We start from the raw sequence: 27,285 nt of genomic DNA on the forward strand, positions 1-27,285 counted from the left end.
GATCGCTGCTGCGTGTCAGACACTGCGATATCGTAACGATATCGCTAGAACGTCACGAATCGTGTCGTCGTAGCGATCAAAATTGCACTGTGTGACAGTACCCTTAGGACGTCCAACCAAGACCAATTTGACCTGGTCGGGTATTTCTGTAAAAAGTGCCGGACAGTTCGTTTAACGTGTAATATCTGGAGGAAGTTTTTAGGTTGAGCCGATGTGTCTGGAGGCCATGTCCCATTCTGGAGGATTTTTTTGTTGTAGAAACCGTTTAGGGTTTCTTTAGGTAGATTCGTCCAAAGTTTGTATGGGTCCCTGAAAGTTGGGTCCATCAAAAAAGGTATAGAGCAAATAGGTGTCAATGTGGAAGGGAAGGTGTCTGATGGGAGTTCCCTATTCAGAAGCCTTTTAATTCTCAAGGTTTCAAAAGTAGTTTTCAACCACATATGGGGTATCGTTGTAGTCAGGAGAAATTGCACAAGAAATTTTGGGGTCAATTTACCCCTGTTAATCTTGTGATGATAAAAAATTCTGAGCTAAAAACATTTTTGTTGGGAAAATGTAATTATTTTTATGGCTCAAGGTTATAAAGTTCTGTGAAGCACGGTGCTCACCACACATGTAGATAAGTTCCCTGAGGGATCTAGTTTATAAAATGGGGTCACTTGTAGGGGTTTTTCACACTTTAGGCACATCAGGGGCCCTCCAAATGCGGCATGGCGTCGGCTAATGGTTCCAGCAAATTTTACAATCAAAAACTTAAATGGTGCTCCTTCCCTTTCAAGCTCTGCTGTGCGCCAAATCAGTAATTTTTCTCCACATATGGGGTATCTGCATACTCTAGACAAATTTTTGACAAATTTCCGATATTTTCATAAATAAGCGCAAGTTATATTGAACAAATTTTACCACTAACATAAAGTACAATGTGTCACAAGAAAACGGTCTCCGAATCAGTGGGATCTTGTGAAGCGTTCAAGAGTTAATACCACATAAAGTGACACTGGTCAGAATTGTAACATTTGGCTTGGTCAGGAAGGTGAAAACAGGCTTAGGGGTGAAAGGGTTAAGCTTTGTCCTCTTGTTTAGCTGGCAGTTCCTTCTGATCTCCTGTAGTCTGTGTGTATTTTCAGCTTTCTAGTTTCTTTGTTCATTGTGGAATTCTCCTTCACAGACACAATATTAGTAGATCCCAACAGTCAAGAAACAGCCTTGGCAATAATAACCACATAGGCTGGTTTCACATGAGCGTTATCTGGGTGCGTGTATGCCTTTTGCAATGCAAATCTATGTTTAAATGCAGAATTGGTACCTGTATTGTCACAATTATGTGCCACCTTACTCTCTTCTGAAACTATCCTTAGGTGATAAGAGTAGGGAGAGGACCCCATTATGTTTGCTAATTACATTTTTATTTTCGTTCTTACTTTAACCCATTAGACCTTTCAATTTAATGAAATGAGTAAATTGTTAATGTCAAACAAGATGAAGTATTTCTTTTTTAAAAAAATACGCTGATTGAGCCCCTTATTGCATCATCTTATGTTTGTTTTCATTTTTATTTCTTTGTTGTTGCTTTCTCAATCTTTTCTTCATCAACAAATTAAAAAGTAAAGCTTTCATTTCGCAGCAGCATGTTGCTAATTGCTAAATGATTATCTCCATAGATGTGATTAGCAGAAAGTGAGGTTGATTGTAGGAATCGGACTGTTATTAGTTTAGGAAACTAAAAATAGAGGGAAAAAACGCAAAGCGAATACTGGAAATGCCATTAGCACTAAAAGGTCCCTAATTGCTATGTAAATACCTACATACAGTAGTTCTTTATTCTGTAATTATTCTTTACATTATTAATGTGTACAAGGAATAATGGCATATAGAGTAGAACTGGAACCAGATCCTAGAGGAGCAGGCATTGAAAATCAGACTGTGTATATCCTTCAGTGCAAGTTTTGCTTGAACGAAGATGACTATGCCTCATTTGTGTTATTGCGGTTAGCAGGTTTGTTTAAAGGGGACCTGTCACCCCCAAAATGCAAGTTGAGCTAAGCCCACCGGCATCAGGGGCTTATCTACAGCATTCTGGAATGCTGTAGATAAGCCCCTGATGTATCCTGAAAGATGAGAAAAAGAGGTTAGATTATACTCACCCAGGGGCGTTCCCTCTGCGGTCTGGTCCAATGGGTGTCGCAGTCCGGGGCCTCCCATCTTAATAGGATGACGTCCTCTTCTGGTTTTCACACCACAGCTCCGGGGCGCAGGTGTACTTTGTCTGCCCTGTTGAGGGCAGAGCAAAGTACTGCAGTGCACAGGCGCCCGGCCTCTCTGACCTTTCCCGGCGCCTGTGCACTGCAGTACTTTGCTCTGCCCTCAACAGGGCAGACAAAGTACGCCTGCGCCGAAGCCGCGGCCTGAAGACCAGAAGAGGACGTCATCGTAAGAAGATGGGAGGCCCCAGACCGGACCGCGACGCCCATCGGATCGGACCGTCCCCCCAGGTGAGTATAATCTAACCTTTATCTCATCTTTCAGGATACATCGGGGCTTATCTACAGCATTACAGAATGCTGAAGATAAGCCCCTGATGCTGGTGGGCTTAGCTCAACTTCCATTTTGGGGGTGACAGGTTCCCTTTAACTAACCCCAGCAGAGCTGATAAAGGTGGTCGTACTCATCAGATGAATGTCCGGTCAGATGCAGCACCACTGCACATTGAATGTAGGTAGCTGTGCTGTTCAGCCCTATTCAGTGTTTTCTTCCATTTACCACCAGAACTAATAACAGCTTGTGTGTGGGGGGTGTCAGTTGCAGCCCCCCACTGATGTGATATTGTTAACCTGTGCTAAGATCTTCAATATTAAATGCCTGAACAACCTTTTTTTAAAAGAGAGAAGCTGCTCAATAGGCACGCTCAGCGGATGAGCATGCATGTATCATAAAAGGGGGCGAGTCTAGAGCAATAGGGCTTGGCTGATCTAGTCGAGCAACAGCTGTCTAAATTGTAAGGCCAACTTGTGAGTCGGATGGATTTATATAGAATATTATTTAAAATGTGTCAAAGAATGATAGCTTTTTTTTCTTAATTAAATGTCTTATGTCATTAGGACATTTGTATTAGGATTGTCTTATGGGGGCAACTCTGGTGGACCCAGCCTGTGTCATTCTACAGCTGTTTTTCCGGGGAATCACAGCTGATTGCTAGAAGTTACATAAGACAGAATATCAGTGTGAACCTGATGCTACTCTATTTCTAAGAGTAGATTTCAATAGTGATGAGCGAACCTGCTCTGATAACGTGTTATCTGAGTATCTTGGGCATGCTTGAATAATATGTTCCAGTCCTAAATCCCTGCAAGTGTTCAGGCTGTCTAACAGCTGCAAAACATGCAGCCACAGGGACTCGAACATATTATTTGAGCATGTCCAAAATACTTGGATAACAGGTTATCCGAGCACGTTCGTTCACTCATCACTAGATTTCAAAATAATTTAATTAATTTCATCTGTTCTTATATGAAAAATTGCACTTTTTATAAATGAAGTTCTATCCCTTGCACTGTGCTCATCAAGCACAGACCCTGCAGGGTTGCACAAAGTAGAACAGATGAGCATATCTAGTCTTTCTGGAACATGTGTTTTAGCTAAGAGATGGTGAGGATCACTCCATGTTTAAAGAGAATCTTACAGCAGGATTTACCCCTAGGGGGTTTTAGAAGTTCTTTATCAGTCTCCTAGTGCTGTTTTTAACAACCCCGTGTTATACCTAAATTCTTTTTATGTATGTTTGAAAACAATTGTAAATCCTCCTTGTTTTCAGGTAGCAGATTAGTCCAGGACCACTGTCAGTCATTGTTTTAGCGTGCTGGGATCATGCTCAAAACAGTATGACTGACACCCCGCCAAGTGCAGTGAGGAAGAGGAGGGGAAAGACATTCTACTCTGGGATGTCAGTCATTCTGCTGTATCCCTGATCTCAGCGCACTTAGCAAATGACAGCAGTCCTGGACTAGTCCGCTACCTGCAGGCAAAGAGAGTTTAACTTTATCAAACATGCACATATCGTTTAGGTATAATACAGAGATCTTTACAAATATTAGAAGTTTGTTGAAGCGCTCTTACTACCTCCTAGCTAAATCCTGAATAGTGAAGCACTGTAACATGTGGTGTGCGTCTCCATTTTCAGACTGCTCTGCCATTGCTTTACACTGTCCATGACACAGTACTTGCATTGTCCATATGCTTCACAAATCTTTTTAGCTTTAGTACATAAACACTGCTGCAGAGAATGTGATTTATAGAAGCCAGCTCTGCAGTTTGTACTTGAGCTCTTCATCAAAAGTTCTGCAATTATCTATTTTATAATTTGCTGGACTCTAATCACGTCTGATCAGAGCCTGTGTCCAAGGTGCCATCATTTGTGACACGAAGGGTAGAGCAGCATGCAGCACGCTTGGTAGATCATAATGAATGCATTCCTCAAAAAGTGTCAGTTATGAGCAAAGAAGAATACCCCTTATTCTACTGAAATATACAGCACTTCATAAGGTGAAGGCACATCAAATAATTACTTGTAACTTTCATGTCCGTTGAATATTTTGCTGTTAGGATGATTATATTCTTTAGGATGAAAAGTTCTACAAATTGAAGTAAAGATTAATATCTCTGGGTTAACGTTCACCATTATTTTAACCATGTCAAAGCAGTGCAATTTTCACTTCTATCATCCTATTCTCTCCTCTGCAATGCTGGTCTCTTTCTTTCTGCGGTCACCAGCTTGCCTCATGTGGCAAGGAAGCAGCTGAATCTTCTAGGAGTGCATTGCAGTCTTCGTCTTCTAGAAGTGCTCTGCTGTCTTTGTCTCCTAGGAGTGCACTGCCGTCTTCGTCTCCTAGGAGTGCATTGCCGTCTTCGTCTTCTAGAAGTGCTCTGCTGTCTTCGTCTCCTAGGAGTGCACTGCCATTTTCGTCTTCTAGTAGTGCTCTGCTGTCTTTGTCTCCAAGGAGTGCACTGCCGTCTTCGTCTCCTAGGAGTGCACTGCCGTCTTCGTCTCCTAGGAGTGCATTGCCGTCTTCGTCTCCTAGGAGTGCTCTGCTGTTTTCGTCTCCTAGGTGTGCACTGCCATTTTCGTCTTCTAGGAGTTCTCTGCCGTCTTTGTCTCCTAGGAGTGCTATGCCGTCTTCGTCTCCTAGGAGTGAACTGCCGTCTTCGTCTCCTAGGAGTGCACTGCCGTCTTTGTCTCCTAGGAGTGCACTGCCGTCTTTGTCTCCTAGGAGTGCACTGCCGTCTTTGTCTCCTAGGAGTGGATTGCCGTCTTCATCTTCTAGGAGTGGACTGCCGTCTTCGTCTCCTAGGAGCGGGCTGCCGTCTTCGTCTCCTAGGAGCGGACTGCCATCTTCGTCTCCTAGGAGTGCACTGCCGTCTTCGTCTCCTAGGAGTGCACTGCCGTCTTTGTCTCCTAGGAGTGAACTGCCGTCTTTGTCTCCTAGGAGTGCACTGCCGTCTTTGTCTCCTAGGAGTGCGCTGCCGTCTTTGTCTCCTAGGAGTGCACTGCCGTCTTTGTCTCCTAGGAGTGGACTGCCGTCTTCATCTCCTAGGAGTGGACTGCCGTCTTCGTCTCCTAGGGGCGGGCTGCCGTCTTCGTCTCCTAGGAGTGGGCTGCCGTCTTCGTCTCCTAGGAGTGCGCTGCCGTCTTTGTCTCCTAGGAGTGCACTGCCGTCTTCGTCTCCTAGGAGTGCACTGCCGTCTTTGTCTCCTAGGAGTGCGCTGCCGTCTTTGTCTCCTAGGAGTGCACTGCCGTCTTTGTCTCCTAGGAGTGCGCTGCCGTCTTTGTCTCCTAGGAGTGCACTGCCGTCTTCGTCTCCTAGGAGTGCACTGCCATCTTCATCTCCTGTCTACCTGCCCTAGAATAGAAGAAAATAGACGGCTCACAGAAACTTTTCAGACTGGATAAAACTTTTGTTTCAAGGTCATTAAGTGAAAAATTAGGTTTTTTAGTTTAACATTTGAAAAAGGACCGTTATTGCTCCCGTTTACAGCAAACCAGAAGAAATTAATGTTAACTACTTTACATTCAAAATATATGCAGTAAAAACGAGAAAAACTTCAGTAGAGAAAGAGGTGCCAAGACCATCAAGTGATCTTACAGATATAAGCTACTGGCAAGACATTTGTAGGAATGAAATACCACTTCTTTTTGTGATGTTTAATTCAGTGACGCAGAAATCTTCTATTCTCCATTTTTATTCTAGTATGGCCGACCTTGTCATCAAACAAGCCATCTCTATTGGGAATGTAGCTTAGGGACTACGAAAGATGAAAACCAGTGGTACTTTACATATAACATCAAAGCTCACATAATATGTGGGATGATCTATAGTAGAGTCTCAAGCGAGTGGATGTATATAATATGTAACTAATCCAGCCAGTGACACCGCAAATCCCGTACCATTTCAGACCCATTATAATGAGGACAGAGCTAATATTACATAGTATCTTGTAATAGAAATATATGGAGGAGTCATAGTATCTGCTCACAGACACAGTCCCTTTGATGTTATCACGCCACTTCAACATTCTCCTATGAACATCTTAACTACTCTGGAAACTTCTATGACATTGTTCACACTTGATCACTATTACATTAAACTCACTTCCCCCACAATAGATTCTAATGGCTTTTTCAGGTGTACCCCACCCCCAGTATGCCATTCGCAATTGTTGAAACACAACTGGATTAAACATACTTGTTTCTATAATGTGTGCCTACTGTCCCTCCCAGTGTCACTCACCATGACGCAGGTCACACCTCCATGGGGTTATGTTATGTTATGTTATATATAGATAGATAGTTATATAGTTATATATACAGTTGTGGCCAAAAGTATTGACACCCCTGCAATTCTGTCACATAATACTCAGATTCTTCCTGAGAATGATTGCAAGCACAAATTATTTGGTATTATCTTAATTTAATTTGTCTTAAATGAACAAACACAAAAGAGAATGAAGCAAAAAGCAAAACATTGATCATTTCTCACAAAACTTCAAAAATGGGCCAGACAAAAGTATTGGCACCCTCAGCCTAATACTTGGTTGCACAACCTTTAGCCAAAATTACTGCGACCAACCGCTTCCGGTAACCATCAATGAGTTTCTTACAATGCTCTGCTGGAATTCTAGACCATTCTTCGTTGGCAAACTGCTCTAGGTCCCTGATATTTGAAGGGTGCCTTCTCCAAACTGCCATTTTTAGATCTCTCCACAGGTGTTCTATGGGATTCAGGTCTGGACTCATTGCTGGCCACCTCAGAAGTCTCCAGTGCTTTCTCTCAAACCATTTTCTAGTGCTTTTTGAAGTGTGTTTTGGGTCATTGTCCTGCTGGAAGACCCATGACCTCTGAGGGAGACCCAGCTTTCTCACACTGGGCCCTACATTATGCTGCAAAATTTGTTGGTAGTCTTCAGACTTCATAATGCCATGCACACGGTCAAGCAGTACAGTGCCAGAGGCAGCAAAGCAACCCCAAAACATCAGGGAACCTCCGCCATGTTTGACTGTAGGGACCGTGTTCTTTTCTTTGAATGCCTCTTTTTTTCTCCTGTAAACTCTATGTTGATGCCTTTGCCCAAAAGCTCTACTCTACTTTTGTCTCATCTGACCAGAGAACATTCTTCCAAAACGTTTTAGGCTTTTTCAGGTAAGTTTTGGCAAACTCCAGCCTGGCTTTTTTATGTCTCGGGGTAAGAAGTGGGGTCGTCCTGGGTCTCCTACCATACAATCCCTTTTCATTCAGACACCGACGGATAGTACGGGTTGACGCTGTTGTACCCTCGGACTGCAGGGCATTTTGAACTTGTTTGGATGTTAGTCGAGGTTCTTTATCCAACATCCGCACAATCTTACGATGAAATCTCTTGTCAATTTTTCTTTTACGTCCACATCTAGGGAGGTTAGCCACAGTGCCATGGGCTTGATACTTCTTGATGACACTGCGCACGGTAGACACAGGAACATTCAGGTCTTTGGAGATGGACTTGTAGCCTTGTGATTGCTCATGCTTCCTCACAATTTGGTTTCTCAAGTCCTCAGACAGTTCTTTGGTCCTCTTTCTTTTCTCCATGCTCAAGTTGAGTCAACTTTAATCCATGTCAACTGGCTGCAAGTGTGATTTAGTTACTGCCAACACCTGTTAGGTGCCACAGGTAAGTTACAGGTGCTGTTAATTACACAAATTAGAGAAGCATCACATGATTTTTCGAACAGTGCCAATACTTTTGTCCACCCCCTTTTTATGTTTGGTATGGAATTATATCCAATTTGGCTTTAGGACAATTCTATTTGTGTTTTTTTCATTTAAGACAAATTAAATGAAGATAATAATAACAAAGAATTTGTGTTTGCAATCATTTTCAGGAAGAAACTGAGTATTATCTGACAGAATTGGAGGCGTGTCAATACGTATGGCCACAGCTGTATGTGTGTGTGTGTATATATATATATATATATGTATATGTGTATATATATATATATATATATATATATATATATATATATAATGTAAAAAAATTGGAACAGCACCAAACGCAGTACCTTAACAAAGTGTACGCATCCCCAGCCAGCAATCTCAGAAGGCTTCTTGCAATAGTACTTTTTTTCTAATACACACACACACACACACACACACACACACACACACACACACACACACACACACACACACACACACACACGCTTCTAAATCTCTGCACACAGACTATATGCCAAACAGCCTCCATTATCTGGTCTGTAACCACACCCACAGGTGACTCTCATTCCTACCCGCAACCCGGATCCGGCGCTTTGGGCTGTTTGCTAGAATGGGAGCCGGAAGGTGCCGGATTCCGGCTTTTTAAACTGAGCATGCTCCAAATTTTTTTTATCCAATAATCTAGATATGCTAGACGGATCCGTCGAAAAAACGGATCCGTTGCATCAGTTTTTCACAATCTGCGCTGGATCCGGTTTTTCCAACATTCACTGAATTGTGCCTGATGCCAAAAACCTGATGTGTGAAAGTAGCCTTAGTGCTCACATGCACTAAAGCAAAATACCCGGAGTTGCATCGCAGGGAGCAGCCATCTCTGCTACACATACCTCCCATTTATTATATGGCCATTAGCCTCCTTACAACATTTAGATTTATTCCATTGGTCCCTATGTTAAATCTTACTAGTAGTTTTTTTATATATTCATACATGGAGCTATCATTTATGTTTTGTCCCTGTTTTAAATTTTTGTACATTTTGTATCATATACTGTATTGTGTATTTTTATACCAGATATACTGCAATCTTGGCAAATACTTTTTGTCGCTCATGTACTTCATCTGATTCACCTTGTGATTAATGAAATCACCTTGCAAAGTATCACATTTGAGACTGCGGTGGATTTTCCTTTTTAAATGTGTTGGGACCACAGCCCACTCTTCCTGTACCTCTCCTTTACTTTTGAGTGCAGACTATTTTTTCTAGTGTAGCCTCACAAGCATCCAGTTATTGGAAGGATAAAACAATGTTATGCATTCTGTTGCCATTTTGTGCTACCTTAACCCCTTCCCGATCTTTGACGCCACGTAGGCGTCATGAAAGTCGGTGCCAGTCCGACCTGTGACGCCTATGTGGCGTCATGGAATGATCGCGTCCCTGCAGATCGGGTGAAAGGGTTAACTCCAATTTCACCCGATCTGCAGGGACAGGGGGAGTGGTACTTCAGCGTGGCTTCACCCCCCCGTGACTACGATCGCTCTGATTGGCTGTTGAAAGTGAAACTGCCAATCAGCGATTTGTAATATTTCAGCTAAAAAACTGGTAAAATATTACAATCCAGCCATGGCCGATGCTGCAATATCATCGGCCATGGCTGGAAACACTTATGTACCCCCCACCACCACCACCGATCTCCTCCCCGGTCCTCCGTCCAGTGCTCCGCTCCCCTCCGTCATCCTGTCCGCTCCCCCGTCCTCCTGCCCGCTCCCCCCGTGCTCCGATGCCACCCCCCATCCTCCGAACCACCCCCCATGCTCAGACCCCCCCCCCCCCTCATACTTACCGAGCCTCCCGGTGTCCGTCCGCCTTCTCCATGGGCGCCGCCATCTTCCAAAATGGCCGGCCAGCAGATTCGTCCCAGGTATATTTTGATCACTGAGATATAACCTATCACGGTCATCAAAATAAAAAAAAAAAGTAAATGACCCCCCCCCCCCCCCTTTATCACCCCCATAGGTAGGGACAATAATAAAAAAAAGAAAATATATTTTTTTCTTTTTCCACTAGGGTTAGGGTTAGAACTAGGGTTAGAACTAGGGTTAGAACTAGGGTTAGGGGTAGGGGTAGGGTTAGGGCATGTGCACACAGTGCGGATTTGGCCGCGGATCCGCAGCGGATTGGCCGCTGCGAATTCGTAGCAGTTTTCCATCAGGTTTACAGTACCATGTACACCTATGGAAAACCAAATCCGCTGTGCCCATGGTGCGGAAAATACCGTGCGGAAACGCTGCGTTGTATTTTCCGCAGCATGTCAATTTTGTGCGGATTCCGCAGCGTTTTACACCTGTTCCTCAATAGGAATCCGCAGGTGAAATCCGCACAAAAAAACACTGGAAATCCGCTGTAAATCCGCAGGTAAAACGCAGTGCCTTTTACCTGCGGATTTTTCAAAAATTGTGCGGAAAAATCTCACACGAATCCGCAACGTGGGCACATAGCCTTAAGGTTATGGTTGGAATTAGAGTTAGGGTTGGAATTAGGGCTAGGGTTGGAAATAGGGTTAAGATTAGGCTTGTGGTTAGGGTTACGGATAGGGTTAGGGGTGTGTTGGGGTTACAGTTGTGGTTAGGGTTGGGATTAGGGTTAGGGTTGGGATTAGGGTTGGGATTAGGGTTAGGATTAGGGTTGGGATTAGGGTTAGGGTTGGGACTAGGGTTACGGTGTGTTGGGGTTAGGGGTGTGTTGTGGTTAGGGTTGTGATTAGCGTTATGGCTACAGTTGGGATTGGGGTTAGGGGTGTGTTGGGGTTAGTGTTGAAGTTAGAATTGAGGGGTTTCCACTGTTTAGGCACATCAGGGGTCTCCAAACGCAACATGGCGCCACCATTGATTCCAGCCAATCTTGCGTTCAAAAAGTCAAATGGTGCTCCCTCCCTTCCAAGCCCCGACGTGCGCACAAACAGTGGTTTACCCCCACATATGGGGTACCAGCGTACTCAGGACAAACTGGGCAACAACTATTGGGGTCCAATTTCTCCTGTTACCCTTGCAAAAATAAAAAATTACTTGCTAAAACATAATTTTTGAGGAAAGAACTATTATTTTTTATTTTCACGGCTCTGCGTTATAAACTTCTGTGAAGCACTTGGGGGTTGAAAGTGCTCACCACACATCTAGATAAGTTCCTTGGGGGGGTCTAGTTTCCAAAATGGGGTCACTTGTGGGGTGTTTCTACTGATTAGGCACATCAGGGGCTCTGCAAATGCAACGTGATGCCCGCAGACCATTCCATCAAAGTCTGCATTTCAAATGTCACTACTTCCCTTCCGAGCCCTGATGTGCGCCCAAACAGTGGTTTACCCCCACATATGGGGTATCAGCGTACTCACAACAAACTGGGCAACAAATATTGGGGTCCAATTTCTCCTGTTACCCTTGTGAAAATAAAAAATTGCTTGCTAAAACATCTTTTTTGAGGAAAGAAAAATGATTTTTTATTTTCACGGCTCTGCGTTGTAAACTTCTGTGAAGCACTTGGGGGTTGAATGTGCTCACCACACATCTAGATAAGTTCCCTTGGGGGTCTAGTTTCCAAAATAGGGTCACTTGTGGGGAGTTCCTACTGTTTAGGCACATCAGGGGCTCTGCAAATGCAACGTGACGCCCGCAGAGCATTCCATCAAAGTCTGCATTTCAAAACGTCACTACTTCTCTTCCGAGCCACGGCATGTGCCCAAACAGTGGTTTACCCCCACATATGGGGTATCAGCGTACTCAGGAGAAACTGCACAACAACTTTTGGGGTCAAATTTCTCCTGTTACCCTTTGGAAAATTAAAAAATTCTGGGCTAAAAAAATATTTTTGAGGAAAGAAAACACATTTATTATTTTCACGGCTCTGCGTTATAAACTTCTGTGAAGCACTTGGGGGTTCAAAGTGCTCACCACACATCTAGATTAGTTCCTTGGGAGGTCTAGTTTCCAAAATGGGGTCACTTGTGGGGGAGCTCCAATGTTTAGGCACACAGGGGCTCTCCAAACGCGACATGGTGTCCGCTAACGATTGGAGCTAATTTTTCATTCAAAAAGTCAAATGGCGCTCCTTCCCTTCCGAGCCTTACCATGTGCCCATACAGTGGTTTACCCCCACATGTGAGGTATCGGTGTACTCAGGAAAAATTGTCCAACAAATTTTAGGATCCATTTTATCCTGTTGCCCATGTGAAAATGAAAAAATTGAGGCTAAAAGAATTTTTGTGTGAAAAAAAGTACTTTTTCATTTTTACTGATCAATTTGTGAAGCACCTGGGGGTTTAAAGTGCTCACTATGATTCTAGATAAGTTCCTTGGGGGTCTAGTTTCCAAAATGGGGTCACTTGTGAGGTAGCTCCAATGTTTAGGCACACAGGGGCTCTCCAAACGCGACATGGGGTCCGCTAAAGATTGGAGCCAATTTTTCATTCAAAAAGTCAAATGGCGCTCCTTCCCTTCCGAGCCCTGCCGTGCGCCCAAACAGTGGTTTATCCCCACATATGAGGTATCAGCGTACTCAGGACAAATTGGACAACAACGTTCGTGGTCCAGTTTCTCCTTTTACCCTTGGGAAAATAAAAAAATTGTTGCTAAAAGATCATTTTTGTGACTAAAAAGTTAAATGTTCATTTTTTACTTCCATGTTGCTCTGCTGCTGTGAAACATCTGAAGGGTTAATAAACTTCTTGTATGTGGTTTTGAGCACCTTGAGGGGTGCAGTTTTTAGAATGGTGTCACTTTTGGGTATTTTCAGCCATATAGAACCCTCAAACTGACTTCAAATGTGAGGTGGACCCTAAAAAAAATGGTTTTGTAAATTTTGTTGTAAAAATGAGAAATCACTGGTCAAATTTTAACCCTTATAACTTCCTAGCAAAAAAAAATTTGTTTCCAAAATTGTGCTGATGTAAAGTAGACATGTGGGAAATGTTATTTATTAACTATTTTGTGTCACATAACTCTCTGGTTTAACAGAATAAAAATTCAAAATGTGAAAATTGCGAAATTTTCTAAATTTTCGCCAAATTTCCGTTTTTTTCACACATAAACTCAGAAATTATCGACCTAAATTTACCACTAACATGAAGCCCAATATGTCACGATAAAACAGTCTCAGAATCGCTAGGATCCGTTGAAGCGTTCCTGAGTTATTACCTCATAAAGGGACACTGGTCAGAATTGCAAAAAACGGCCAGGTCATTAAGGCCAAAATAGGCTGGGTCATGAAGGGGTTAATAGGTTAGCAGCATAGGCCTGCTGGAAGGGATCAACATATGTCAACAGGGTCAAACTACGCACATACACAAAACGTTACACAAAATGTTGCATGTGTTTCCAGTATGGATATATATTGATTACCAACATGGGTAGTCTATACATTGGGAAAAAGGATACCCTAAGAAAATCTTGGATGACACATATTGTCATGCCCTTAAACAAAACCGGGATACCTTATTCAGGCTGGCCACTAGGAATTTCAGGGCTTCATACTGGCAAAATTTTCGAGCCCCCTTGAGACTCTGCCCAGGCTCCACCACAGCTCTGCCTCCACCCCTCTAACCTTCCACTGTCCCACCGCCCACCATTGGAAAAACGTCACTTCTGCACAGCGTCTTCACCAATCACACATTAATAGTTCCCATCAAGCACCATATTATACAGTGGGGGAAAAAAAGATGAGAGAGGCCTGTAATTGACATCATAGGTAGACCACAACTATGAGAGTCAAAATAAGGAAACAAATCCAGAAAATCACCTTGTCTGATTTGGCAAGATTTATTTTGCAAATTATGGTGGAAAATAAGTATTTGGTCACCTAAAACATGCAAGATTTCTGGCACTCACAGACCTGTAATTTCTTCAAGAGGCTCCTCTGTCCTCCACTCATTACCTGTAGTAATGGCACCTGTTTGAACTTATCAGTATAAAAGACACCTGTCCACAACCTCAAACAGTCACACTCCAAACTCCACTATGGTGAAGACCAAAGACCTGTCGAAGGAAACCAGAAACAATATTGTAGCCCTGCACCAGGCTGGGAAGACTGAATCTGCAATAGGCAAGCAGCTTGATGTGATGAAATCAACTGTAGGAGCAATAATTAGAAAATGGAAGACATACAAGACCACTGATAATCTACCTCGATCAGGGGCTCCACGCAAGATCTCAGCCCGTGGGGTCAAAATGATCACAAGAACGGTGACCAAAAATCCCAGAACCACCCAGGGGACCTAGTGAATGACCTGCATAGAGCTGGGACCACTGTAACAAAAGCTACCATCAGTAACACACTATGCCGCCAGGGACTCAGATCCTGCAGTGCCAGACGTGTCCCCCTTCTTAAGCCAGTACATCTCCGGGACTGTCTGAAGTTTGCTAGAGAGGTTTTGGATTATCCAGAAGAGTATTGGGTATTGGGAGTATGTCATATGGTCTGATGAAACCAAAGGAGAACTGTTTGGTAGAAACAAAACTCGTCGTGTTTGGAGGAGACAGAATGCTGAGTTGCATCCAAAGAACACCATACCTACTGTGAAGCATGGGGGTGGCAACATCATGCTTTGGGGCTGTTTCTCTGCAAAGGGACCAGGACAACTGATCCATGTACATGAAAGAATGAAGGGGGCCATGTATCGTGAGATTTTGAGTGCAAACCTCCTTCCATCAGCAAGGGCATTGAAGATGAAACGTGGATGGGTCTTTCTGCATGATAATGATCCCAAGACCGCCAGGGCAATGAAGGAATGGCTTCGTAAGAAGCATATGAAGGTCCTGGAGTGGCCTAGCCAGTCTCCAGATCTCAACCCCATAGAAAACCTTTGGAGGGAGTTGAAAGTCCGTGTTGCCCAGCGACAGGGTCAAAATATCACTGCTCTAGAGGAGATCTGCATGGAGGAATGGGCCAACATACCACCAACAGTGTGCCAACCTTGTGAAGACTTACAGAAAATGTTTGACCTCTGTCATTGCCAGCAAAGGATATGTAACAAAATATTGAGATGAACTTTTGTTAATGACCAAATACTTACTTTCCACCATAATTTGTAAAATCTTGCCCTATCAGACAAGGTGATTCTCTGGATTTGTTTTTTCATTTTGGCTCTCATAGTTGTGATCTACCTATGATGTCAATTACAGGCCTCTCCTCTTTTTAAGTGGGAGAACTTGTACAATTGGTGGTTGACTAAATACTTTTTCCCCACTGTACATAGCCAGCAGCTTTTGTTTTGACGAAAAGATTTTTTTTAAGCCTCTACCACAACAAGATAGGGGCTTTTGTCAGCGCCCAACTCTAACCTATTAAACATTTCTTAAAACCCTCAATACTCTTTTTAAGTATATTTTTATTTAGTTTTCTTTAAGGGAATGTGTCACATATTTTTTTTCATTTAAATCATTAATAATACCACATGCAAGAGACAAATACCGTCACACCATGACCAGATCACATATTACCACCACGTACTGACCGAATAATACCACATAAAAGGAACAAATACTTCCACACCATGACCAGGCCACATATTACCACCACATAGCTACCGAATCATACCACAAACAGAGAACAAATACCATCACACCATGGCTGGACAACATATTACCACCACATAGTGACCGAATATTACAATACTGGTCATTAATTAAAAAAAAACAAAGAAATGCAATACTTATATTACCATAAGGATAGTATATAGTATCGTTGTGCAGGTAAAACACTGACTCACCAGTGACCTCTCTAGTTGAAGTCCTTCATCTTCGCTTTTCTTCATCCAGCACAGACCGCCATTACTTCTTCCAGTTCCTGGCCCCTTGTGTTCTCCCATTCCTGGCCCCTTGTGTTCTCCCATTCATGACCCTTGTGTTCTCCCATTCCTGTCCCCACGTGTCTCCATGCCTCCCCCCACGTGACTCCATTCTGCCCCCATAGTGTGGCTTTACAAAGATAAGTAATAATAATAAATAAAAAAGTTTCTCCTAACCTGGCTTCAGTCCAGCGGCTTCCTTTTCCTGCATCCTTCTGAGGCACGGACGTGCCGGCACGTGACAGTGACATCATACGCCAGGGATATACACGCCGACATAAGCTGCCAGCCTGGTGAGCAGAAGAGGCCTGTGCTCACCAGGCCCCATAAGCCAGTAAGGGCAGTAATGCCCTGATGGCATCCCTGACCTTAACACCAAGGAATAGAGCTGAAACAATAGATTAAATCCACCTTATCACAGTGTCTGCAAATTGAGATACTGATTTGGATCTTATCCTAAGTCATTTTGCTATAAAGTTCAAGTTCTCTTTTTCTCTGAAGAGGCAATTTGCATATTAAATTTTCCCATAGGAGCATTGCGCGGCGAATAATCCTCCTTACCTTGACAAGCCAGAGCTGGTGTGTCACTCTCCACAAGGAGAGGCCTTGCCTCTTAGACCTCAGTCCAGAGCCTCTCACCTAGACAAATCAGTTCTCATGCTTCGCACTGACGAGGGCCAACAGCCTGAAACACCGTGTCTGTGAATTGAGATACTGATTTGGCTCTTATCCTAAGTCATTTTGCAAGACTCGTTAAAGGGTTGATTGTGACTTGTAGGATTTCTACTTCCAATAGGTGGCGCTATAGAGTTCAATTCCTCTTTTTCTCTGAAAAGGCAATTTGCATATCCACCTTATCAGTAATTTTGACAACTGCAATAAAAAAGTGCTCCAAATATTAGAAGATTTATGGGAGATCCTCAAAACTGGTTATATGTGAGAAACTCCCAGAAAGGCCGAAAATCACCTGTAGAAGAGGAAGAAATCTTATACATAGCCATTTTGTTGAATCAAGGCCAGAATACACCTGGTTAAATCAGAGTATTGTAGGTATCCACAAATGCGGTTGGTGGAAAGCATGTGCCTTCATTAAAAAGAACAAAACATTTCCAACGGCTACTACAAGTGAGGCCTTTTGAAATCTTGAATTTGCAAATTGTAAAACAAGAGGGGTAGTATACATGGCAACATGCCAATGCCCCAAAAATTACATAGGCTTACATAGGCTAGACCAAAAGAAAATTTAGAGCACTTACTTTAGACCATATTGGTTATATAAGACGAAAGAAAGTCACTACTCTCCCTAGGCTCATGCTAGAAGTACACCTGGAAAATCCCAATAACTTGTTCCAGATGTTGGAAACTGTAGGTATTCCACCTAGAGCTGATGACTGGGACAAATTGTTGCTACAAAAAGAATATAGATGGATCCACAAATTGCAATCCTGTAATCCTAAAGGCATCAATGAAGCGCTTACCTTTCCATCTTTCATTGATGAGTAATACAAAAAATATAAAACATTCTTAAATGGAAATCACGCTTGAGCTCCGTGATTCAAAATATAAGGAGAATCATGTTCCATATTTTTCAGAATTACTATTTAGTATAATCATGTCGAACCTGTACCTACATAAAAGTCCCCTCAATTCATTCATTCTATATTTACAGTATCTCTATCAAATAGAATTTCATCATTTTTTTATTATGAGAATAAATCTATATACTATTTATATTTGAAAATTGTTGCATTCATATGTTTGTTGAATGGGCCACTAAAATAGAAACTAAAAACCATAAATAAGATCCTTATATAGACCTCTAGATGAGAAATCAGAAAGGATAAAATTATATACCTAAAGAACTTCCGTACCCAATTACCAAATGAATATTTAGATTTACAATAAAATCATACACGTGAAAAACTATTTTGCGTAATTATTAAATTAATATTCCGATGTAAAATATTTTTATTATTGGATCTATATATTGTAAAATTATTATATTTTATTATTATTAACTAAATCACTCATAATGTTTTTATTATTGCTATACTGTGGTTGTAATTCATTACTATTATTTGTGTCAAAAATATTAACAATAAAATATAAAAATAATGAAGACAATAAATGAAACCGAATGTTCCTGTAATATAGAATATAAAAATTCCACATAATTAATCTAAAATGGTTGTTTCACTGGACACCATTAAAGTCCTGGAAATATGTAATTAATTTGAACCATCGGCGAAATAAGGGAGGTTTTGAGATACAAGTTAATTTAAATGAATTATTAAATCCCAATATCATATAAATCAATTTCAGATAGAAAGGGATATGCGATTGGTTCAATGAAAGCCGGTGACAGGAGAGTATTCTATTGGAACAGACATATGAGTCTATTTCCGCGATTAGCAGGGGGCAGACACACGTAGCCAAACTCTCTTAAAAAGAAATGATTGGCTTAGCAAACAATAGCAAATAATAATGAGATTGTGATTGGAGAATCGGGTGACGCTAAATGGAGAGGAGGAACTACTATCCCTATAGAACTACGTCAGTTTAGCCGCCGAACGCGACCAGCAACTATGTCGACCTGCTACCATATGTTTATTGAGGAAAGAACTGTTTAACATATAGAAAATGAAAACTGCCAGCTTCTGATTCACAGCAGAAACAGACAAAATGAAGAAACGTGTAGGGAAGCTTTCAGCATAGGAGCAATCTCCTACATAGGGCAAGATCAGCTCCAATATAACTGATATTAAGAGACACTATATTGGGGATTTATGCTGAGAAGAGCATCCAATATACCGGTAATTCAATAGAAAATATACAATCTTTAATATATCTGAGATAAGAAGTCATCATAAAAGTATGAATATTATTTGAATCATATACGCGTTTTACATATCTAGGCTATATAATTAAAACTAATAGTAATTATTGTTGGAAAATACATAGTGCAATATTTAGATATTATTTTAGCATTATCTAAAATAACTACCGTAATATTAAAATAAAGAGCCCAGGCAATTGCTAAAAGAAATAATTTATCTCTAGTACACTTTAAGCACGATTAGATATTTAAGACTTTTAAAGGAATTACCGTATATACTCGAGTATAAGCCGACCCGAGTATAAGTCGACCCCCCTAATTTTGCCACAAAAAACTGGGAAAACTTATTGACTCGAGTATAAGCCTAGGGTGGAAAATGCAGCAGCTACCGGTGAATTTCAAAAATAAAAATAGATGCTCCATACCGTTCATTATGGCCCCATAGCTGTGCCATATAGTGCTCTGCACCATTCATTATTGCCCCATAGCTGTACCATAGAAAGCTGTTTCATATAGTGCTCTGCACCGTTCATTATTGCCCCATAGCTGTGCCATATAGTGCTCTGCACCGTTCATAATTGCCCCATAGCTGTGCCATATAGTGCTCTGCACCGTTCATTATTGCCCCATAGCTGTGCCATATAGTGCTCTGCACTGTTCATAATTGCCCCATAGCTGTGCCATATAGTGCTCTGCACCGTTCATTATTGCCCCATAGCTGTGCCATATAGTGCTCTGCACCGTTCTTAATTGCCCCATAGCTCTGCCATATAGTGCTCTGCACCGTTCATAATTGCCCCATAGCTGTGCCATATAGTGCTCTGCACCGTTCATTATTGCCCCATAGCTGTGCCATATAGTGCTCTGCACCGTTCATAATTGCCCCATAGCTGTGCCATATAGTGCTCTGCACCGTTCATAATTGCCCCATAGCTGTGCCATATAGTGCTCTGCACCGTTCATTATTGCCCCATAGCTGTGCCATATAGTGCTCTGCACCGTTCATAATTGCCCCATAGCTGTGCCATATAGTGCTCTGCACCGTTCATAATTGCCCCATAGCTGTGCCATATAGTGCTCTGCACCGTTCATTATTGCCCCATAGCTGTGCCATATAGTGCTCTGCACCGTTCATAATTGCCCCATAGATGTGCCATAGAAAGCTGTGCTGCTGCTGCTGCAATAAAAATAATAAACGACATACTCACCTCTCTTGCTTGCAGCTCCTCAGCGTCCCGTCCCGGCGTCACTCTCTCTGTACTGACTGATCAGGCGGAGGGCGCCGCGCACACTATATGCGTCATCGCGCCCTCTGACCTGCACAGTCAGTGCGGAGAGAGAGACGCTGGGAAGATGGAGCGGCGCCCGGCGTGTGGAACGCGGACAGGTGAATATTACATACTTACCTGCTCCCGGCATCCCGCTCCTTCCCCCGGACAGCTGGTCTTCGGTGCCGCAGCCTTTTCCTCTGTCAGCGGTCACCGGCACCGCTGATTAGAGAAATGAATAGGCGGCTCCGCCCCTATGGGAGTGGAGTCCATATTCATTTCTCTAATGAGCGGTCCCACGTGACCGCTGAACAGGGGAAGAGCTGCGGCACCCGGAGACCGTGGGACGGGTAGGGGGAGCGCCAGGAGCTTGGTCGCCCAAAATGCCTAAATAATCTCGGCTGTTAATTCTTCCAGGAAGGCATATCATTGGCCCTGTGGATCTCCACGAAATAGCTCCCCAGATCATCACAGAACCTCCACCATGTTTTACGGTTGCGAGAAGGCAATCTGCATGGAATGCTTCTTTTGGCTGTCTCCAAACGTACACTCTACCGGAGGTCAGAAATAGGGTAAACGATGATTCGTCTGAGAATATCACATGTTTCCACCGCTCGAGGGACCAATTCTGGAGGTTTCTACACCACTCTAAATGCTTGAAAACATTTGTCATTGAGAGCAGTGGTTTTCTAATTGCAGCTCTTCCATGGAATCAAGATTTGTGCAGCTCCCGACGAACAGTTTTCGTGGAAACTGGGTTCTGTAGGTGTTCATTGAGCTCAGCAGTGATTTTCGGAGCCGTGGTCTTGCGATCCTCTCTCACAATTCGCTTTAGAGTCCGACGGTCTCTCTGTCAACTTTGACTTTCGGTCGGACCTGTGCTTTGCTGTGGACGTTTTTCCTTCTCTTTCAAACGCAGTCATTACTTTGGAGACAGTACCTCTTGACACGCCAAGCATTCGGGCCCTTTCTGTTACACTAGCGCCTGCGATACGAGCACCAACAATTTGGCCTCTTTGCAAATCTGAGAGGTCTGCCATTGGTATCAGATTCTCATCAATGTTCTTACAATTATGCAAAACAGTTAATTTACATACACATATCACATGACACAAATAATCAACTACAAAACATTACCATATGTCACGGTTTGCATGATTATCACATGTTCGAAGATTATGATGCCAAAACGTTAGGTGTTTCCATTATTTTGTCCAACCCCTGTATATGTGTGTGTGTATATATGTGTATACAGCTTGAAAAAGGTCCACATCCTGGACTGAAACGTCACACATGGGCCAATAAACCACATTTATTTTTTCTATTGGAGTGCTGTCTTCATTTTTTTGGATACTAGCATGAGGTTTGGTATATACCTGGAAGGATTTTTTGCACCCTTTGTTTTCTTTTGGTGCTGCTTTTTGTTATATATACTGCTCAAAAAATAAAGGGAACACTTAAACAGCAGAATATAACTCCAAGTAAATCAAACTTCTGTGAAATCAAAAAAATCAAACTGTCCACTTAGGAAGCAACACTGTTTGACAATCAATTTCACAAGCTTTTGTGCAAATGGAATAGACAACAGATGGAAATTATTGGCAATTATCAAGACACACTCAATAAAGGAGTGGTTCTGCAGTTGGGGGCCATAGACCACATCTCAGTACCAATGCTTTCTGGCTGATATTTTGGTCACTTTTGAATGTTGGATGTGCTTTCACACTCGTGGTAGCATGAGACGAACTCTACAACCCACACGAATGGCTCAGGTAGTGCAGCTCATCCAGGATGGCACATGAATGCAAGCTGTGGCAAGAAGGTTTGCTGTGTCTGTCAGCAAAGTGTCCAGAGGCTGGAAGTGCTACCAAGAGACAGGCCAGTACACCAGGAGACGTGGAAAGGGCTGTAGGAGGGCAACAACCCAGCAGCAGGACCGCTACCTCAGCCTTTGTGCAAGGAGGAGCACTGCCAGAACCCTGCAAAATTACCTCCAGCAGGCCACAAATGTGCATGTGTCTGCACAAATGGTTAGAAACCGACTCCATGAGGATGGTCTGAGTGCCCGACGTCCACAGGTGGGGGTTGTGCTCACAGCCCAACACCGTGAAGGACGCTTGGCATTTGTCACAGAACACCAGGTTTGGCAAATTCGCCACTGGCACCCTGTGCTCTTCACAGATGAAAGCAGGTTCACACTGAGCACATGTGACAGACGTGACAGAGTCTAGAGATGCCATGGAGAGCGATCTGCCTGCAACATCCTTCAGCGTGACCGGTTTGGCAGTGGGTCAGTAATGCTGTGGGGTGGCATTTCTTTGGAGGGCCGCACAGCCCTCCATGTGCTCGCCAGAGGTAGCCTGACTGCCATTAGGTACCGAGATGAGATCCTGAGACCCCTTGTGAGACCATATGCTGGTGCGGTTGGCCCTGGGTTCCTCCTAATGCAGGACAATCCCAGACCTCATGTGGCTGGAGTGTGTCAGCAGTTCCTGCAAGATGAAGGCATTGAAGCTATGGACTGGCCCGCCCGTTCCCCAGAGTTGAATCCGATTGAGCACATCTGGGACATCATGTCTCGCACCATCCAGCAACATCACGTTGCACCACAGACTGTCCAGGAGTTGGCAGATGCTTTAGTCCAGATCTGGGAGGAGATCCCTCAATAGACCATCTGCCGCCTCATCAGGAGCATGCCCAGGCGTTGTAGGGAGGTCATACAGGCACGTGGAGGCCACACACACTACTGAGCATCATTTCCCTGTCTTGAGGCATTTCCACTGAAGTTGGATCACCCTGTAACTTCATTTTCCACTTTGATTTAGAGCATCATTCCAACTCCAGACCTCCGTGGGACATTTGTTGTGATTTACATTGATCATTTTTTAGGTTTTATTGTTCTCAACACATTCCACTATGTAATGAATAAAGATTTAGAACTGGAATATTTCATTCAGTGATATCTAGGATATGGGATTTTAGTGTTCCCTTTATTTTTTTCTAGCTGTGTGTGTGTTTGTGTATGTGTGTGTGTGTGTGTGTGTGTGTGTGTGTGTGTATATATAATACATACACACACTCTTGAAATTGTTCCAGACAAATCACAAACATCACAACTATTTTTTTTAAATGAACAACCTTTTTTAGTCTATGAATACCACCAGTACCGGCAGAGCAGATTTTAGCTGATCAGTGGTGGTGCAAGGTGTCCGACCCCCATCAGTCTCAGATGTTAGGTAAAGTGTAGTGATGAGCGAGTATACTCGTTGCTCGGATGACCTCCGAGTATTTATGACTGCTCGGAGATTTAGTTTTCATCGCGGCTGCTGAATGGTTTACATCTATTAGCCAGCTTGATTACATGTGAGTATTCCCTAGCAACCATGCAACCTCCACATGTACTCAGCCTGGCTAGTAGCTGTAAATCATTCAGCTGAGGCGATGAAAACTAAATCGCCGAGCCGTCATAGATACTCAGAGGTCACCCGAGCATGCTCGGGAAAACCCGATTAACGAGTACACTCGCTCATCATTAGTAAAGAGTATACTTTACACAGTTGCATGCTTTTCTTTGATGAACCTCGTTTGTATGGGTTAATTTTTATGCAATTTTTTTGTTTTATATGTATTATGCTGTTTTCCTATAAGAGCGTAAACCAGGGCATACCCCATCGTACACCGATTGTTAGAAGATTATGGTGGTTAAGATGCATCTCAGAATTGAAGTTTAGGTAACTCTGTATGACATATTTGACAATATTATACCTCTTTGACTCTAGGTGCAAAGTATCATCCGATCCCAGACCAGTATGGGCATGCGCCATCGAGATCGATCCACTACTGGGAACACACTAAAAACGGGATTCAGCTCCGCTCTTACCACCTATTTCTTTGGAGCAGATTTGAAAGGGAAATTAACCATTAAGAACTTCTTAGAATTTCAGCGTAAGCTCCAGCATGATGTACTTAAATTAGAGGTAAGCCATTTTTCTTTTAAAGTGTATAATCCAGTGCTCGTGTTACTCTATGCATTACTGTACAGCGAACATATTAACTTGTATTATTCCTTCCCCAGTGTTGTAATCTAATTTCTCCTTTTGAAGCACAAAAAAATTAATTTTCATCAGTATCCACTTAGCCTCTCCAGGAAAACCTTACCCTGGGGGAGTGATGCTGTCATTTATGCCCTTCAGAGCGATATTTATCCTTAGGGCAGTAAGCACATTCCTAAGGGAGAACTTAGAGGAAGGAAGCCTGGTAGAAGGAGAAGCTTCTTATCAGTGCACTTATGAACATTCTATGCAACATCCTGTCACATGACCATTTCAGCCAATTAGTGGCCACTGATGGGCTACAGCTTATTAATATTCTGCAACTGGTCACCAGCTGCTGATCGGCTGCAGCAGTCACGTGACACGACAATGTCCTCTCACCCACTGGGAACACACTGGGACGGCACTCCTGTGGGAGGTGAGCATACATTGTTTTTCTTTTCTCTCGCCCTTCCCCCATAGGGGACTTGAATCTGCACTACTGTATTGCAGTGTATAGACAAAATGATGCTTTCTTTGAAGCCAAGGCTTAAGGTACCGTCACACTAAACGATATCGCTAGCGATCCGTGACGTTGCAGCGTCCCGGATAGCAATATCGTTGTGTTTGACACGCAGCAGCGATCTGGATCCTGCTGTGATATCGCTGGTCATTGTTTAAAATTCAGAACTTTATTTGGTCGTCAGATCGGCGTGTATCGTTGTGTTTGACAGCAAAAGCAACGATACCAGCGATGTTTTACAATGGTAACCAGGGTAAATATCGGGTTACTAAGCGCAGGGCCGCGCTTAGTAACCCAATGTTTACCCTGGTTACCTGTGTAAAATGTGAAAAAACAAACAGTACATACTCACCTTCGCGTCCCCCTGCATCCGCTTCCCGCACTGACTGACTGCCGGCCGTAAAATGAAAGCACAGCACAGCGGTGACGTCACCGCTCTGCTGTTAGGGCCGGCACTCAGTCAGTGCAGGAAGCGGACGCCGGGGGACGCGAAGGTAAGTATGTAGTGTTTGGTTTTTTTACATTTTACACTGGTAACCAGGGTAAACATCGGGTTACTAAGCGCGGCCCTGCGCTTAGCAACCCGATGTTTACCCTGGTTACCCAGGGACCTCGGCATCGTTGGTCGCTGGAGAGCGGTCTGTGTGACAGCTCTCCAGCGACCAAACAGCGACGCTGCAGCGATCGGAATCGTTGTCTGTATCTCTGCAGCGTCGCTAAGTGTGACGGTACCTTTAGGCCGTACATTCTCTCATCTGAGACAATCGGAGTGATTATGCAAATGAGACTGATTAAGATCTGATCCCTATTTTCTCAGAGGGTCAGCAAAGTGTGATCTGATTGTCTTGGTGATGAGAGAACCAGAGCACACTGTGAGGAGAAGATGGAGAACACACTCCATTCTGTCAGTGTAAATCTGATGTCATCTGAGTGCAGTCTGATGTTTTCCACAAACCCATAGACTTGAATGGGCAAGTGGAATCTGATTTCAGAGTGAAATTGCAGCTTGCCGTGATTTTTTTTTTCTCGCCAAAACAATCATGCATCAGCACTGCCCCATTATATATAACATTGATGTAAGTGCTATCTGATGATAAATCCAATAGTACTCCTCTGATGAGTACACTCGTGTGCATGAGCCCTTGGGCTGAGCGTCATAGGAGGACCAAGATGGCTGTCCCCCACCACGGCCATTACAACCCATCAGCGCTGCCTTTCTGCTGCTGCTCTTAGGCTTCTTTACAGACAGCAGGAGTGAAATTATATCTACAAGGCACGTAACCGCTGCAGCCAGTCACTGGGCTCAGCAATGATGCTGATTGTAGACTTCAATGGCCAAATGCCATATGAATTTCATCCTGGTCCCTTGTTACAGTCTGCCATAGCGATGTCACCAATGCTATGCACATGCAGCATCACAATAGCATAGAAACATTGCACAATTTATTAAAGAATTTTGAAAAGTTGTTTTCTTTTCTTTATTTTCTTTAGAGATTTTCGCTGATATTATGGGCTGTTTTATGATTTGCTAGAATCACCCAAACCTCAAGTTTTAGCATCTTCCTTGCAGTAAAAAGTCTCCAGACTGTGATGCAGAGCGATCTGTTATGTCAGTGTGGTATAATGGGTACCTCTGTAATATTGGAAGCTTGTACGTGATATGTGCAGTGGTGAAGGTCTAAATGATTAGGGTCATTCCTCTATTAAATGTAATGGCTGCATTTGATGTTTCTGCTTTTTTCAAGATCACATACTAGGAAGCCATTCTTTGAATTGTAGTATCTATTTTTAAAACCACTGTAGGCACGTTTTGTTTCCTCTCCGCCAGAAGTGTCCAAAGTAACGACGCTCGTCTCTGTACCTCAAATGCTTGGGGGTATTAACGTTTTCTGCATTCAAGTGGATTAAGAGGCATTTTAGAGACAATCAGAAATAATACAATTCCTTCTGACACACTCTGAAAACAGAACTTACCTTACTAGCCGAGGAGTAAGTTTTCTGCTAGATTCCTTGTTATAGCAGCTTAATATGCAAAACTATTGGCTTAATATCCATTCCAGTTGTCTTTCAGTCCGGACTCATTACTGACATGCTGCCATTAGTCACAGTGGCTCTCCATAGACGTTAGTAAGGCTACACATGGCGCCCACGGTTCATCCAGAGCGTGCTCAGGCAGAATAGGCAATGACTACACCTTACACGTTTACTGCTGGTTAGTGGACACTTAAGTTCTTGGTTACGTCTGCATGACAAAAAAATGTTGTATAAGTAAAAACCATGCAGACATATATGAGTAACTGTGGAACAGTAAAAGCTACTATATAATTGTCTAAGGGTCACTTCCGTCTTTCTGTCTGTCCTTCGGTTGGCCTGTCTGTCACGGATATTCATTGGTCGCGGCCTCTGTCTGTCATGGAAATCCAAGTCGCTGATTGGTTGCGGCAAAACGTCCACGACCAATCAGCGACGGGCCCATTCCGGCGGCAAAATGGCCGCTCCTTACTCCCCGCAGTCAGTGCCCGCTCCATACTCCCCTCCACTCAGCGCTCACACAG

At 43.2% G+C, this 27,285-nt stretch overlaps 1 protein-coding gene across 1 annotated transcript in view; it reads left to right on the forward strand.

Moving 5' to 3' along the window:
• The window catches only part of MICU1 (mitochondrial calcium uptake 1), a 294,629-nt gene that overhangs the window by 184,553 nt on the left and 82,791 nt on the right, over nt 1-27,285 (forward strand). The window contains exon 8 of the mRNA XM_077259125.1: nt 23,956-24,153. Within this exon, the coding sequence (XP_077115240.1) occupies nt 23,956-24,153 (198 nt within the window). The remainder of the gene's footprint in view (nt 1-23,955; nt 24,154-27,285) is intronic.

Source organism: Ranitomeya variabilis, chromosome 4 (genome assembly GCF_051348905.1).
Source record: "Ranitomeya variabilis isolate aRanVar5 chromosome 4, aRanVar5.hap1, whole genome shotgun sequence".
Classification (NCBI taxonomy): domain Eukaryota; kingdom Metazoa; phylum Chordata; class Amphibia; order Anura; family Dendrobatidae; genus Ranitomeya; species Ranitomeya variabilis.